The 14,874-nt window shown below is 35.3% G+C and overlaps 1 protein-coding gene and 1 non-coding gene across 9 annotated transcripts; one reads left to right on the top strand and one right to left on the bottom strand.

The window, feature by feature from the left end:
- Window positions 1–5,067: 5,067 nt before the first annotated feature.
- TRNAT-CGU (transfer RNA threonine (anticodon CGU)) lies at window positions 5,068–5,139 on the bottom strand. Its single transcript has one exon. It is a non-coding gene; the product is annotated as a tRNA-Thr (tRNA).
- LOC127812458 (uncharacterized) lies at window positions 5,083–7,995 on the top strand. Of its 8 annotated transcripts, none has more exons than XR_008025925.1 (3): window positions 5,083–5,335; window positions 5,717–5,781; window positions 7,067–7,995. XR_008025925.1 is itself a non-coding variant. In XM_052352846.1 (2 exons), exons 1-2 carry the CDS (start codon window positions 5,244–5,246, stop codon window positions 7,473–7,475), a joined length of 501 nt encoding a protein of 166 aa, XP_052208806.1. In that variant the 5' UTR covers window positions 5,083–5,243; the 3' UTR covers window positions 7,476–7,995. The 8 variants fall into 8 exon arrangements, 2 of the variants coding, with proteins under 2 accessions (XP_052208806.1, XP_052208805.1); XR_008025921.1 differs by having other exon boundaries at window positions 5,083–5,345; XR_008025926.1 differs by having other exon boundaries at window positions 5,083–5,368.
- The last annotated feature ends 6,879 nt before the right edge of the window (window positions 7,996–14,874 follow it).

Raw genomic sequence — 14,874 nt, 5'->3', positions numbered from 1 at the left:
TATGTATTGTGCAACATGCAGTAAGGATTTGTCTTTGCCTACTAAGTGGATAATTAGTTATTAATTTCAAAATAAGAAATCTTGCCTTTAACACTCCAATGCAACATTCAATTATGTTCCGACACAAGGAATGTTTATAATTGAACAGCTCTTCCTTTTCACGTGGTCCTCCTCGTCCAAGATAATCACACAGATGATATCTTCGACCTCGATAAGGGGCAAGAAATCCAGGCATGTTTGGATAGCCAGAATCAACAAGATAAAATTGATCTGCAAAAAACTATGATTTAAGATTGTAATACTATAAAAATATTTAATACATCATTTGAAGTATTAGAATATACCTCCCAATGGCATTGAAAAGTTGTTCAAGGGTCTTGTAATTGTGTCAATGAATACTCGCGAATCATTTGCCGTACCTTCTCATCCAACATGCACAAATATAAATTCAATATCAAAATCACATGCCTACATCACATTTTGTGTTACATTAGTCTTTCTTCCACAAAAAGATGTTTGTCGTGATGCAAGTACTCAAGCTGTAACATGTGTTTCATCTATTGCACCTATACAATTCTTAAAGAAAGGATATTTGCACAAGAGACGCTCATGAGGTCCATTTTGATTTGTAGGGGAGATTATCTCTGTGCCCAATGAACAAATAGCCCGTAAAACACGCTTAAACCATTTGTGGATTGTGTTGTTGGAATGCTGAAATCTATCGCCAATAATACTATATCTTATAGTGTGCCCTATAATCATAAAAAACATAGCAACACCCTCCTCGACACTAACTTTTTTCCCATCTGTCAATAGCCCTTTATGTTTCAAAGTATCACAAAAATTCACGAAAACATGTTTCTGCATCTGAAAATTACGATGACACACGTCTGGATGTCCATTTAAAATTTCAAGCATGTACATTTTTCCAGTAAGCAATGATGTTCTATAAGGTGTCTTGTCAATAAATACTCGTTTATTGGCAACAAAATAACTAAGCATCAGTGTTATCACCAATAGACGCATCCAAATCATCTTCTGTAAATAAAAAATCATCATCACTGAAATCTTCATCAGTCGAATTTTGAACCCAACTTGATTCAGTAGAGATCCTTCTGCACAAATATATTTTTAATCAACATTATTATCTACATCAATTATCATTTAATATACTACCCAAACAACATTATTTAAGAAAACTCAACACATCGATTAAAATAAAATAAGTAAGCATCTGTTTAGAAGTATAACCTCAAAGTACTAAAAGAACACAGTAGTCCAAGCTAGTAGAAAACACGCAACATACCAAAATATCAAACAAATCAAAGAAGATTCAAGATAGGTCCTCTCCTAATTTCTAGCATCTCCACAAGTGACATAGTATTAATTGGCCTAACAAACAACCCGTGTTTTACGGGCTGTTAGTTCATTGGGCACAAAGATAATCTCCCCTACAAATCAAACTGGACCTCTGACCATAGGAGAGGACCTATCTTGAATCTGCCTAATTCAATAGCAAAGTTGAAGGAAACAAATGTAGCAAAATGAAGTAGGGGTGAATGAATTAGGCAGATTAAATTCTTAATTTGAAATTCAATAGGCTAATGAATTTGTTTCTTAGGTCAATTTTCGTATTCTAACGAAGAGAATGTAGTAGTTTCCGACGATGGGATTGAAGTAGGGGTGAATGATAAATGCACATCAGAGGGCAGTAAGATTATGCCTACGGTTGGGATGAAGTTTAGGGACTATAACAATATTTTTAAATTTTACAGAACATATGCTTATAGTGTGGGTTTTCCCTACCAAAAAAAGAAGTTCAAGAAAGGGTGATGATGGGTTGTTGAAATATGTGACATTTGCTTGTAGTTGAGAAGGCCAGAGAACTAGTGCTACAAGCAGTTCTTTGAAGCCTCAAGCAACTATTCAAACAGGGTGTTTAGCTAAGCTGACAGCTGCGACAGATGTGATAGGAACATAGTGTGTTACCAAAGTCATTCTAGAGCATAATCATAAAACAAATCCTTCAAAATCTAGGTTCTTTCGATGTAATCGACACTTGAGTGAACATGTGAAACGAAAACTTGAAGTAAATGACATAGTTGGTATTCCGATGCACAAAAGTTACAACTCAACTGTGGTTGAAGCATGTGGATATAAGAATCTATCATTTGTCAAAAAAGGACTGTAGAAATTACATTAATAAAGTTAGGCAATTAAGGCTTGTGGAGGGAGATGCAATTGCGATATAAGCTTACTTTTCAAAAATGCAAGCATAATGTCATTTTTTTTTAGTGTGGATTTGGACGATGAGTGCCGACTGAAGAATGTATTATGGGTCGATAATAGATGTAGACAAGCATACAAGGAATTCGACAACGTTGTCACATTCGATACCATGTACTTAACCAATAAGTATGACATGTTGTTTGCCCTTTTTGTGGGTGTGAATCATCATGGACAATCGACGTTGCTTGGATGTGGTTTAGTTTCCAGTAAGGATACTGAGACTTTCGTTTGACTGTTTAGGACTTAGCTGGAGTGCATGGAGGGTCATATGCCCATTGGTATAATAACTGATCAGGATAGGGCTATGCAAAATGTCAATCAAATTGTTTTTCCGAACACGAGGCATAAATGGTGTTTGTGGAACATACTAAAAAAGTTACCTACAAAATTTAGGGGCCACGCTCATAAGGGTTAAATACTCTTGGTTGTGCGCAAAGCAGTCTACGAATCGCAAAGTTCGGAAGAACTCGAACGGGGTTGGAGTTCAATTATTGATATATACACATTGCATGACAATGATTGGTTATTCGGGCTTTTTAGAGAAATAGGTTGTTGGGTACTTTGTTTTTTGAGAATAAGTTTTTGGGCTGGGATGTCAACAACGCATCGGAGTGAGAGTATGAATGTATTTTTTGACGAATATGTCAACTCAAAAACCTTGTTGAAGTTATTTGTTGAACAATATGAGCGGGCTTTGAGGTGTAAAGTTGAAAAGGAGTTTCAGACAGATTTTAAGTCATATTCACAGATGGTACCATGCGCAACTAGGTATTGTATAGAGAAACAATTCCAAGAGGTTTACACAATCTAAAAATTCAAAGAATTTCAAGAATAGCTCACTAGAAAAGTGTATTGCGATATCTATCGAAGTTGGCTATCTTGGAACTAAGTACGAAGTCCAAGAAGTTATCATATTCAATGAAACTACGAAGAAAAAGAGATTTACGATTATGTTTGAGGGAGAGAAGTGTCACATTGTTTGCAGCCGTCACTTGTTCAAGTTTCGAGGGATACTTTGTAGACACGCTCTATCAGTATTGATCCGAAACGATGTGGAATTGATTCCCAACAGTTATATCTCGAGGAGATGGAGGAAAGATGTGCATAGAGGATACACAAGGATAAAGATCAATTACAATGGTTGGGTTAGCACTTCTGAGCAGGTAAGATATGATCAATTACAAAGTTTATCTGCTAATGTGACAAATTTGGTAGTAGATGAAGAATGCCCCTGCGAGTTCACGGAGTTGCTCGAAAATCAATTGAACAACCTAACCATATCAATACCGATAACAAGTTGTGGACGTAATCTCATTTCCCAAGGCAGTGTTCAAATCTCCTTTGATTGTGTTGAAGTTGCGAAGACATCATCCTGTCCCATTTTGGATCCACATTGCACAAAAACAAAGGAAGTTCCTAGAAAACTTCATAAAAAAGGGCCAGTGGAAACAAGTACCAATAAACACAAGATATGTTTACAACTCTATTTTAGTTATCTATTATCTACTAGTAGTATCAAATGTTTGCACATAATGGCCGATATTATTTTTTGGCACATGTAACTTCGAAGTCAAGTAAAGGAAATAGCTCTTCAATGTAAAATAATACACAACCTACTCAAGCCCTAATACAAATAGCGCAAGAAGCAATAAATCCCGTGCTAACCCCACTCACTTACAATAGTTGATGGTACGTAATTGTTATATCGTATGCTTCGACATTATACTTTGTCATTTTTTTATAGTTAAATTAAAAAAATTTATCCTCTTTGCTGGGCGTTCAGTATCAACCTTGGAATGCACCTTATGGAGTAAATTGAATGTCGACTTATGAAATAAGTCAACCATTTATGCCAACCTATGTGCCACATCGACGTTTCGAGGAAGATGAGGTGATAGGATCAATGTTGGGAGATATTAATAATAGACAATGATTTTGTTATGTATAAATTATAGCCCCCCCCCCCCCCCCCCCCCCCCTCTTTTTTTTACTTAAAGTTGATTTACCTATTGACTTGTCATTAAAATTTTAATTATGTTTCTATATTATTTATGATAAAATTGATAACTTAAGGAAGATAATCAATTAAATACATTTTATTTTTGAAATATGTATTTGTGAATAGTTGGATCTTGAATATATATATATATATTTTGGCTATGGCATCTAGTGTATCATTCATATGGAGCGTAATGAGCCAAATAGAGGAAAAGATAACAAAAATTTTAGTAAGGCAAAACGTTATTCATTTTTCATTACATATTCCTTGAAAAAGTTTAAGTTATGGCTTTGCAAATACAAATTCCCATCACATATTCTACTAAACAAATTTCTATAATCATGGTGCTTCCACATAGGTGGAATGCTTGGGATAGTAAGTCTCAATACTTACCATAAAATAATCTATTATTTTTCATTCTCCATATGATAATAACAATCACAATCGTTACAAAATATGAAATTGATAAAATTTTACAATATGAAATTAATTACATTACGTAAAATTTATTTTTCAAGTACTAAATTTACACACTCAAATAATAAAATTTGATCGATAGTATCTAACTACTAAATTTAGATACCCAAATAACAAAATTTGATCAAATGTAACGGAAAATGAATGGGCAAAACTCTCCTATGCGTCAACCTGAGAGAGAGAGAGAGGGGTGAGGAAGAAGCATGTAATTTGAGTGGCAGTTTCAGGGTATTTTCGTCATTTCCCTCTCCTGTGCGTCACTCCAATGCGTACAAGTAGCAAAACTCAAAGAAGTCTGTAGTAGCCCCCGGCGAGGATCGAACTCGCGACCTTTCGCTTACGAAGCGAACGCACTACCACTATGCTACGGAGGCAACGCGACGCCTGAAGCTTTGAACCAATTAGCCTTCACAGGAAACTACAAAATCTCTTTCAAAACCTTCTCCTGCACGATAGGGTTTAGGGTTTAGGCGACGAGATGTGCGGAATAGGTTTGGTTGTCGCCGGCGTACGCATCGATTTATCGTTAATTCTTCTTGCCAATTCCAGTCCTCGACCTACTCAACCTATGTTCGTACGGGTATCTAAACTCTATGCTCTCTGGTTCGAACCAAGATGCATCCACATGTTTTATTTTTTACAGTATCTGGAATATGCCGACTGGATAGCTACTCCTTTTATTATTATTTTTCTTCTTCTTAAGTTTAGCTGGACGAAAACACCTCCTTCTACCTCATTTACCCTGGCAATTTTATGTTGTGACATATTTATGATTCAATATTTTGATTTCTTCGCTGGTTATCTGTTCTATGGTTTCAAGTTAAGTTGAGAAGGCAAGAGTGTTTTCTCCCTTTCTTTCTTTGTTAGTACAAATTTCTTGTTACTATACTGTAGGATAATCACCCCACATAGTGGGATTAAAGCTTTTTATGTTGTTGTGTTGTACTGTAGGATAATCTCAGACGAGAAGTTCAAGATCACATGCGAACCGCTACTAATAATTTGAGCATATAACGGTAAAATAATTGGTTGCACCAGGTATTTTAGTATTGAGCTAAACTAATTGACGAGTGACGATTTTATCAAAAGGGAATGGGCTTTTTTCTTTTTGTTTCTCAAAGGATAACAAGCAAGTTGGGAATGAAGGATATCCATTCATCTACTTGAGAGGTAGTGTCGGGAGATAAGCAGTTTATTTTCGTAGCTTTATCAGGTCAATCCGATGGGTTTGTGCCTTGTTCATTTATCCTTTTATCCATCATTTGTTGGTTATTTTTTGGTTATTCTTTTCTGGTTGTTGTGGTCAAAAGTGGGCTAACTCTTGATCCTTATCTTTTTGTTTGGTTTCAGACTAGGTGGTTAGATTGTGTCATATTTTTGAGGAAGTCGGTTGTTAACACTCAGAATACTATTTTCCTGGAAATGAAATACGATTTTCTCTTGCTTAAGTTTTAACAATAACTGTTAAGTTTCCTTGGTCAATCTGTCAGATTGCTTTCTGGTTCATAGCCACTTGAAACCTCTAATATTGTTGGGCATGTTAGCCCGGTCATGGTGGATACAACTCTGTAGTCAACAAAAATAGCATGGCACAGTAGAAAAGATCTGCACAATTAACAACGTTCTACCTCAGCAGATGGAGAAATAAATTACTCAGACAACTTAACTAGAGAGACAAAGTTGGGAAGAACACTGGTATACTTTGTGTAGTGGACAAAAAGATACCACAAAGAATGAAAACCCTGAATTTATCACCACAGGCTTGAATGAACTTGAAGAAAGATATGTTAAAATGAATTTTGATGCTGCCTTTGTCAGGGTGGTTGGGAGATGGTGATGGTATGATAGCTAGGGATAATCAAGACAAGTACTAGCTGCTAAAACTTGCAGTGAGTGAGAGGACTATTTTCTACAGTTGCTGCTGAAATTCTAGTTGCGATAGTGGCTCGTGGGTGGGTTGCTTATTGTCACGTTCCAAGGACAGTATTTGTAATTTTTTTTTTCTCTTTCTGTTATAGATATTTATCCTTAGTTATAAGTAATTATGATTTCCAGTTATACTGCACATGGGTGCATGGGCTGTGAGGCTATAAATAAGCTACAGCTAGAGGATGGGAGGGCATATGAAGGAATGAATTGAATATTTTTGTTATTTCTCTCTCACTCTCTGTTACCTTTCTTTCAAGTATTCTTCCTCTTTCTTGTTGTTCCCCTCATTTCCATCTATACACTCCCTTCAAATTATGCTCTCTCGATCTCTTGGTTATTATTCGGTGTGAGTGAAGGCCTCCAATATGCCAGGCTTGTGGAGAAAAATGCCAACAGCAAAGAAGACCTTGTGAACATTAGAGATGCAGCAGAGATGATTTGGCTAGGAGTTGATCTTTACCAAAAGGGGCTGGACATTGATCTTCAGAAAATAGCTCTTGAAGCAAAGACCTCTCGGGAGACATTGGAAAGACTTTCCAACATGGCTAGGAATATTTTTGCGAAAACTGAAAGAAACGCAAATGTACGCTTCAAGGATAATCGATTCAACTGGCCCACCAATGCTATAGCCGCTAATACAATGTACAGAATCAGTCAAACTATGCTGCTGAACTGGGAAGAAAGCAATAAACAGACAGACAAGGGATTGTTTGAGCAATCATCTCTTGAAATTGCAGATATATTGGGTGCTTGTCTTACCAACTTACCGCACATCATATAACTAGAAAGTGCATCCGCAATAGTTCCCACGGGCGTAGTACAGTTGGTTTTCAGGTAGCAGATTGCACCCAAGAAAGTGCATCCGCAATGCTATTGAAGAAAGTGAGGAATGTGTCAGACATGCAGCCTGCCTTCTTGGTGAAACTGAAGATATTCTTAAAGTTCTTCAACAGCTTGAATTTCCTTTTTTGGAACCTGACCAAGCAGTCTATATCCATAACTGGCAAGCTTTAATCAAGCAGAAGAATTGTCCAGCCCTTATTTCTTCATTGAGATGTGTCTAATGATGGAGTAAGATGGTTTGGGTGAAGAAATCAACGTTGAACAGTTCATTTCAGTAGTCATGCATGGTTCTCTTCCGCTTTTTTTTTTTCTTTTTCCTTCCAGAGCTAACATGAATAAGAGATCAGTGGGAGCATGCTGGTCAAGTTCACAAACATTTGGAAGCATAATCAGCCAGAAGGGAGACTATTTTGGGGAAAAGGAGAAGCAGAATCAGTCTCAGTTTAGTTTTATTTTTACACCTAGCATGTTACCGATAAGAACCAATATGTCAAGCAGCCACAAAAAACAATTTTGTTAATCAGTGTCGGCAATCCTGTGGGAAGAAATCAAACCCTGAGATACCTCAATTAGAACATTACTTGTTTTAATATTTATGAGACAAGAGTATGATGCCAAATATGCTGTTACCACCTGTTCTTTGTAGCCCAATAAACATGGCATTGGATAAAATCTTTAGCAAAGAACAACTTAAATCTGATGGAATTACACGATCAACAGAGAGTCTGATGAATGAAGAAAGATAGGTAATTACCACCGGAGTTGTAGCCTAGTGGTAGGTGATAGTGCTAGTGAGCTGTGAGCCCAATGTCTCAAGTTCAAGTGTATTGAGCCTTAGTTGCTCCCCCCCTACATTTAAGTGGTATAATCAAATATTACCCCCCCCCCCCCCATCCCCGTGCCCCCAAGAAAATAACAGAGAGAGAAGAAGATGAAGAGCTATAGGTAACTGCAGAATGTTACAACAGCAATGTCAATACTTAGCATTAACATGTTATTGGCAAGTATAAACCGCTGCCAGATTATAACCATATGCAAAGACTTTGGAAGTAGTGGGCCATTGTTTCCTCAAAAGGATTGGATGGCCAGAAATATCCCTCTTGACTTTTTTTTTTTTTTTGTGTGCTTTGAAACAAAATTTTATTCTGCCGCAACATTTGTGCTACTCATAGTCTGTATTTCTTTATATAAAACAAGTAACAATTCCAAGAAAAATATTATGAAAGTAATCCTAAGAAAATTCAATGTTATAATTATGATGAGTAAAATTATTAAAATCGATATTTTAAGTGTGATCGAAAGAGGGTTGATAAAATTAGATTGTAAAATTAAATCGTAAATTCGTAAGATTTTAGAGATAATTAACAATATTATTTAATTTATGTAAATATATATTTATAACATAATTTTATAAAAAATGAAGTAATATTACCAACTTATGGTAAAAATGAACTATTTTTATAAAAAAAATGAATCAACCGCAACAGCGAGCAATTGAAGCTATTACCAACTTACAGTAACAATGGCACCAAGCACCGACGGTGTTGTACGGGGGAATGACGACACAATGAGGAACGACATTCGTGTTGCATGGAGGGAAACGGGGGCATCGAGCACCAATGGTGTTGCACGAAGGGGAACGAAGACGTGGCAGGGAACGACATTCGACAAGGGGGAACAATGGTGGATGGCGGTTTGACATAGGAGAGCTAGGGTTTGCAAAGCACTTTGTAGATGGGAACCCTCGATTTAGATTGTAAAACCTTAATAATCTCTGAGAAGCTTATAGCTAGGGTGAATTATTTGTAAGTCTCTGATACGTAAAATTATAAAATCATTTATAGAAAAAAAATTATAAAATATTTTGCATAAAATTATGATTTTAACAATAATGATAATGAGAGAAATTAATCTGTCCAAATAAAAAACCAATCATATACAAAAATTCTTTTTAATGATTGTTATCATTACTGAAGTGTTTGATAATCAGCCAAACTCGACAACAATAGTTCATTCTTGTTAAGCCATAAACATAACTAAGACGAGCAAATTAAAATTTCTTAATTAATTCTAAAAGCTAACTAGTAATCCTACTAAGATTAACTAATACTTCATGCTTGTTAATTTATTTTCCCAAGATCAAGATAGTTCATTAGAAGAAGAAGAGCTATAGGTAACTGCAGAATGTTACAACAACAATGTCAATACTTTGCAGTAACATGTTATTGGCAAGTATAAACCGCTGCTAGATTATAACCATATGCAAAAACTTTGCAAATAGTGGGCCCTTGTTACCTCAAAAGGATTGGACGGCCAGAAATATCTCTCTTCTCTTTCTTTTCTTTTTTTCTTTTTTTTGGTTTGAGACACAATTTTATTCTGCTGCAACATTTGTGCTACTCACGGTCTGTATTTCTTTATATAAAACAAGTAACAATTAGGCACTCCAGGAAAGATTTTATGAGGTAATCACAAGAAAATTCAATGTTATAACTATGATAAGCAAGGTTGTTAAAATTGAGATTTTAAGTGGATCAAATGAGGGTCCATAAAATTAGATTGTAAAATCAAATTGTAGATTTGTAAGATTTTAGAGATAATTAAAAATATTATTTAATTTATATAAATATATATTTATAATGACATAATATTATAAAAAATAAAGTAATATTACCAACTTACAATAAAAATGAATTAATTTTGTAAAAAAAATGAATCAATGGCATCAATCGTGGCACCAAGCAATCGGAGTTGTTACCAACTTATGAGAATGGTGGCACCAAGCATCGATGGTGTTGCACGGAGGGAAATGGAAGGCACCAAGCACTAATGGCAACATGGCATTGACTCAATCAATGGTGGCGAAAAAGTAAATTGAGTCGATAGCAGGGGAAGGTAAATCAACTCAATCGATAGCGACACCGAACACCGAGCAACCTTGCGGCAAGGGAAGACGACGGTGGATGGCAGTTTGACATGGGGGAGCTAGGGTTTGCAGAGCACTTCGCAAATGGAACCCTTGATTCAGATTACAAAAGCCTTAATAATCTCTAAGAAGCTTAGAGATGAAATTGAATTCCATCTTTAAGCTTCCAACGAGCAAAAGGTAAAATCATTCAAATTACTATTCAACTCATGATTTCAATGATTTTGAGGATTTAAATTGCGATTCACTCAAATTTTATCTCAATTCTGATTTTATAACTGCGTTGAATAGTTTGGAGGTCTCTGATACATAAAATTGAAAACTCATACGCATAAAATTGTGATTTTAACAACAATGATAATAAGATAAATCAATATGTCCACAAGTAAAAAACCAACTATATACAAAAACTCTTTTTAATGACAGTCATCAATACTAAAGTTATCAATACTGAAGTGTTTGATAGTCAGAATGACCAACTCAATAGCAATAGTTCATTCTTGTTAAGCGAGCAATAAACATAACTAAGGCGAGCAAATAAAACTCTCGATTCAGATTGTAAAACCTTAATCAAATTTTGTCTCTAAGTTTCCAGTGAGCATAAAATAAAATCGTCGAAATCACGTGTCGAAATCGCGATTTCAACGATTTTGAGGATTTAAATTGCAATTCACTCCGATTTTACCTCAATTCTAATTTTATAACCACGTTGAATCGTTTGGAGGTCTTTGATACGTAAAATTGTAACAATTTTTTATGAGAGAAATCATTTTGCCCCATCAATAAAAAATCAACCATATACAAAAACTCTTTTTAATGACCATCATCAATACTAAAAGTGTTTGATAGTCAAAATGACCAAACTCGACACGGTAACAATAGTTCATTCTTATTAAGTGAGCAATAAACATAATTAAGACAAGCAAATAAAAAATTCTTAATTAACTCTAAAAGCTAACTATTAATCCAACTGAGACTCACTAATACTTCATGCTTGTTAATTTATTTTCCCAAGATCATGCCAATGAACTATTTCTCTGTAATTTTTGGAAATCCCAGGCTTGCTCTATTATTTTCCAATATTTCAATTATAGCTTCACTTCAGAGGAAAATAATAAGATTCCCAAAATTTAATTCCATTTCATAGATCAAGTAAATAATTTCACTTCTACACCCTCTTACTTCATCCCTTCTAAATATATGTGTCCAAATACATCAAATTCAAACCACATAGTCCCATGTCACAAATAATGTGGGAATGAACCCTTGTTAACAACTAGTGTTCATTCCTTCAAGCCAATGAACAAAATGGCTACCCAAGAACACCATATTAAAGACTTCTGCTCTAAGGTTCTCAAGGAACAAACTTCTATTTCATTGAACCTAATATCCTGCAAACTCTAAATGACTGTAACGTAGAAATTCAATCATTCAATATTCCTTTACTAAAGCAAGATAATGCTATTTAGGCCCCATAAACATGGTTCAATAGTAAAGCACAAGGAGAATAACAAGAGTATCGGAGGTTCGAATCTCAGCGGTAACTTAGAAGGCAACATTTAAATGCTGGAAGGTAAGTTGCCCTTGTAGAGGTAAGGTCTGGGTGCGTCCTATCGCCCCTTCGGGGGTCCCGTCTACATGTCGTAAAGGAGGGTTCATGGAAAAGATAGCCGCTTCTCGAAGGTCCAATCCGAGTGTATATAAGCTGTATTCACATTCAGATTTATCCGAAGAATGCATCAGGGGAGAAGGTCACTCGCCCTTAAAAATTAATCGAGCGAAACTTGAAAACCCCAGGATAATCTAAAAAAAATAATGCTATTTAGGCAGTAAAATAAAACACACTATAATAATCACGTTCCAACTCCAATATAGTTAGCATAAGCATTTTCTCTTATCTTGCCAATTCATAACTCAAATTCAAATTTAGCATGACACCATTATCTACCAAGGCACTGAATAACACTAGGGAAACACTTAAACAATCAAAATACACAAAATAGTGCAATACTTTTCCATCGTCCAATACATCATAGTCTTCATCCATCACAATATATAAACTTTTACAACTCTAGGGCAACATAAACATGACAGAGATCTGCAAAATAGGTTTTCCAATGCCCCTTAATTTTTGGCCACACCATGACAATGCCTAGACCAGATCTTTCTTCTAATTTTCACATCAATCAATACATGACCACATAATAAAAATTCAATACATGACCACATAATAAAAATTCAAGCCAATATTACAAGCAAAATTCTCAAAACATAATTTTTGGCACATTCTCTAGTATGGCCGGAAATAAATAGGGATAAAATCCCACAAATTCTTTCTAGTTTTGATACAAAATGACTTTCGAATGCCTCTATAAGAAAAACACAATCTATCAAGTGTCTACTTTTTCTTTGCCCTTGGAGGAACCGCTAGTTCTATCTACAAAGAATGCACATTGTACAGCGTCAGGGCATAGGTCAAGTGGTTAGACCACGATAAATTGAGATCCACACCAATAGATTTTGAGTTCAATTCATTATCCTGCACAATAAGCCAAAGTGTAACACCTATAACTTAATAACATGCTTAATATTAATAATATTCATATGAACTCTAAGGTTTAGCGTAGAAAAACAAGACTTCTATAAATTTAAGTAAAGTTTCAAATATAATAAAATTCAAAGCATGTTTCGTTTAAATATAAAGGCTGACACTGAAAACATGGTTTCAATAGAAGAAAGAAAGACTTAGCAAATATGCTTTGTAGCAATAGCATCCATATAGAGGAATCTGGAACTTAAAACGAGACTCGGCATTTTCATAACCTTGTATAAGTTTTAAAGACATACGATAAAGCAATAGTGTACATATAACATAGGAGTTCAATACTATGAATCTTTCTAAAACAAAAGAGAGAGAAAAAAAATCTAAATTCTTGAAAATTCCTTTTAGCGAGCCACCACGCTCCACGTCCACGATTCGATCTCCTCATTCATGATTACCTGGAGGGAACATAAGAGGTGAGATTACGCAAATCTCAATAAATATAAGAGAACCATAAGGTGTATTTAAACATGACATAACATGAATTTGAAACATTAACGTATAACATAAGGGGACATGATAGGTTCTACCAACTTGCAGGGGTAAGAACCTCCATGCGTAGCGTTACTAAACCCCAGTCTCATAACTTGCTTGAGAGCATAAAACTTACTTAAAACATAACATGAGGGACCACATAAACATGATTCATGAGCGTGCTTAAACATCGTAGATAGTTCGTAGTGTACTTACCTTCAAACTTGGCTGGACGAGAAAGTAGATCTTAATGCTTTCTCTCTTAACAAAACCCTCACACCTTGTTGTCTAAGTTGTAGGAAGGAAGAAAGTTAGAGGAGTATATGGAAGAGAGAAAGGTATTTATAGCCATGGATTTGAAATCCCAACCTAAATTGAATTGAATTACTTTAGTTCAAATCCACCCATGGCCTATCTATAAACTTTTCTTGCTAATCACGTGTCGCCACCTCAGTAGTCATTATGAAGCCTTATCTGTCACCTCAGAGGGTTATTATGCATCATTATGAGGCTTTAACTTAGCTTCCAAGTAATCCAATGGTTGCTTGCCACGTGTCCTTAAGGATAAGATATTAGAGGCTAAACAAACTTCTATAACCAATCACGCATTGCCACATTGCGAGGTCATCATGAGCTTTTATCCCATCTCTAAAGTCATCATGAGTGCTTGCCTATATCCCAAACTTGGAGACTAAGCAAACTTAGACTTCGATCCAAAATTGAAGTGGATTGTTATTTGAAATCCGTAATTATGACTTTCAAATGGTTTAGTTGGCTTAGTTCATTTCCCTAACAATCTAGTCACGAAGTTCCAAGAACTATACATTGGCTTGAACTTTTAGGGTAATTGCACTTAGACCCTTTGTAACTTGGTCTTTGAGCCAATTTTTAATTGCATTATAGCCCTTGGAGAAAGGATAAATTATGTTAATACCTAAGATTTTAGGTAAATTATATTTTTACCCGTACTTCAATAATTACAATTTTACCCTTAGTTCAGAAACTGAACTTTTGCCTCAAGACTTCCACAATCTCTTGAAATGTCTTATTTCCTCAAGAATCTGAATCTAATAATTTCGGGTATTACATCATATTTGAGTATAAAAATCTCAGGTGTTACACAACCTCCACCTACGATTTACCTTTTCTGTCAAAATTGAGGATACGAATGACGAGGGACTGCGCAAGGGTGGTAATCTTAAAAATGCATATGTACAAGCAAACAAATGCATAAAAGGTGAGCTAATACATTCTAAACTCTAGTTGCATGTTTCTCATGTCATAAAAATCACATATATCTCTTGCATAACTTGAAACACATTCTTGAGCATAAGA

This window comes from Diospyros lotus, chromosome 11 (genome assembly GCF_014633365.1).
Source record: "Diospyros lotus cultivar Yz01 chromosome 11, ASM1463336v1, whole genome shotgun sequence".
Classification (NCBI taxonomy): Eukaryota; Viridiplantae; Streptophyta; class Magnoliopsida; order Ericales; family Ebenaceae; genus Diospyros; species Diospyros lotus.
Note: the sequence above shows the minus strand (reverse complement) of the source record. Positions and strands in the feature narration are given on the sequence as shown.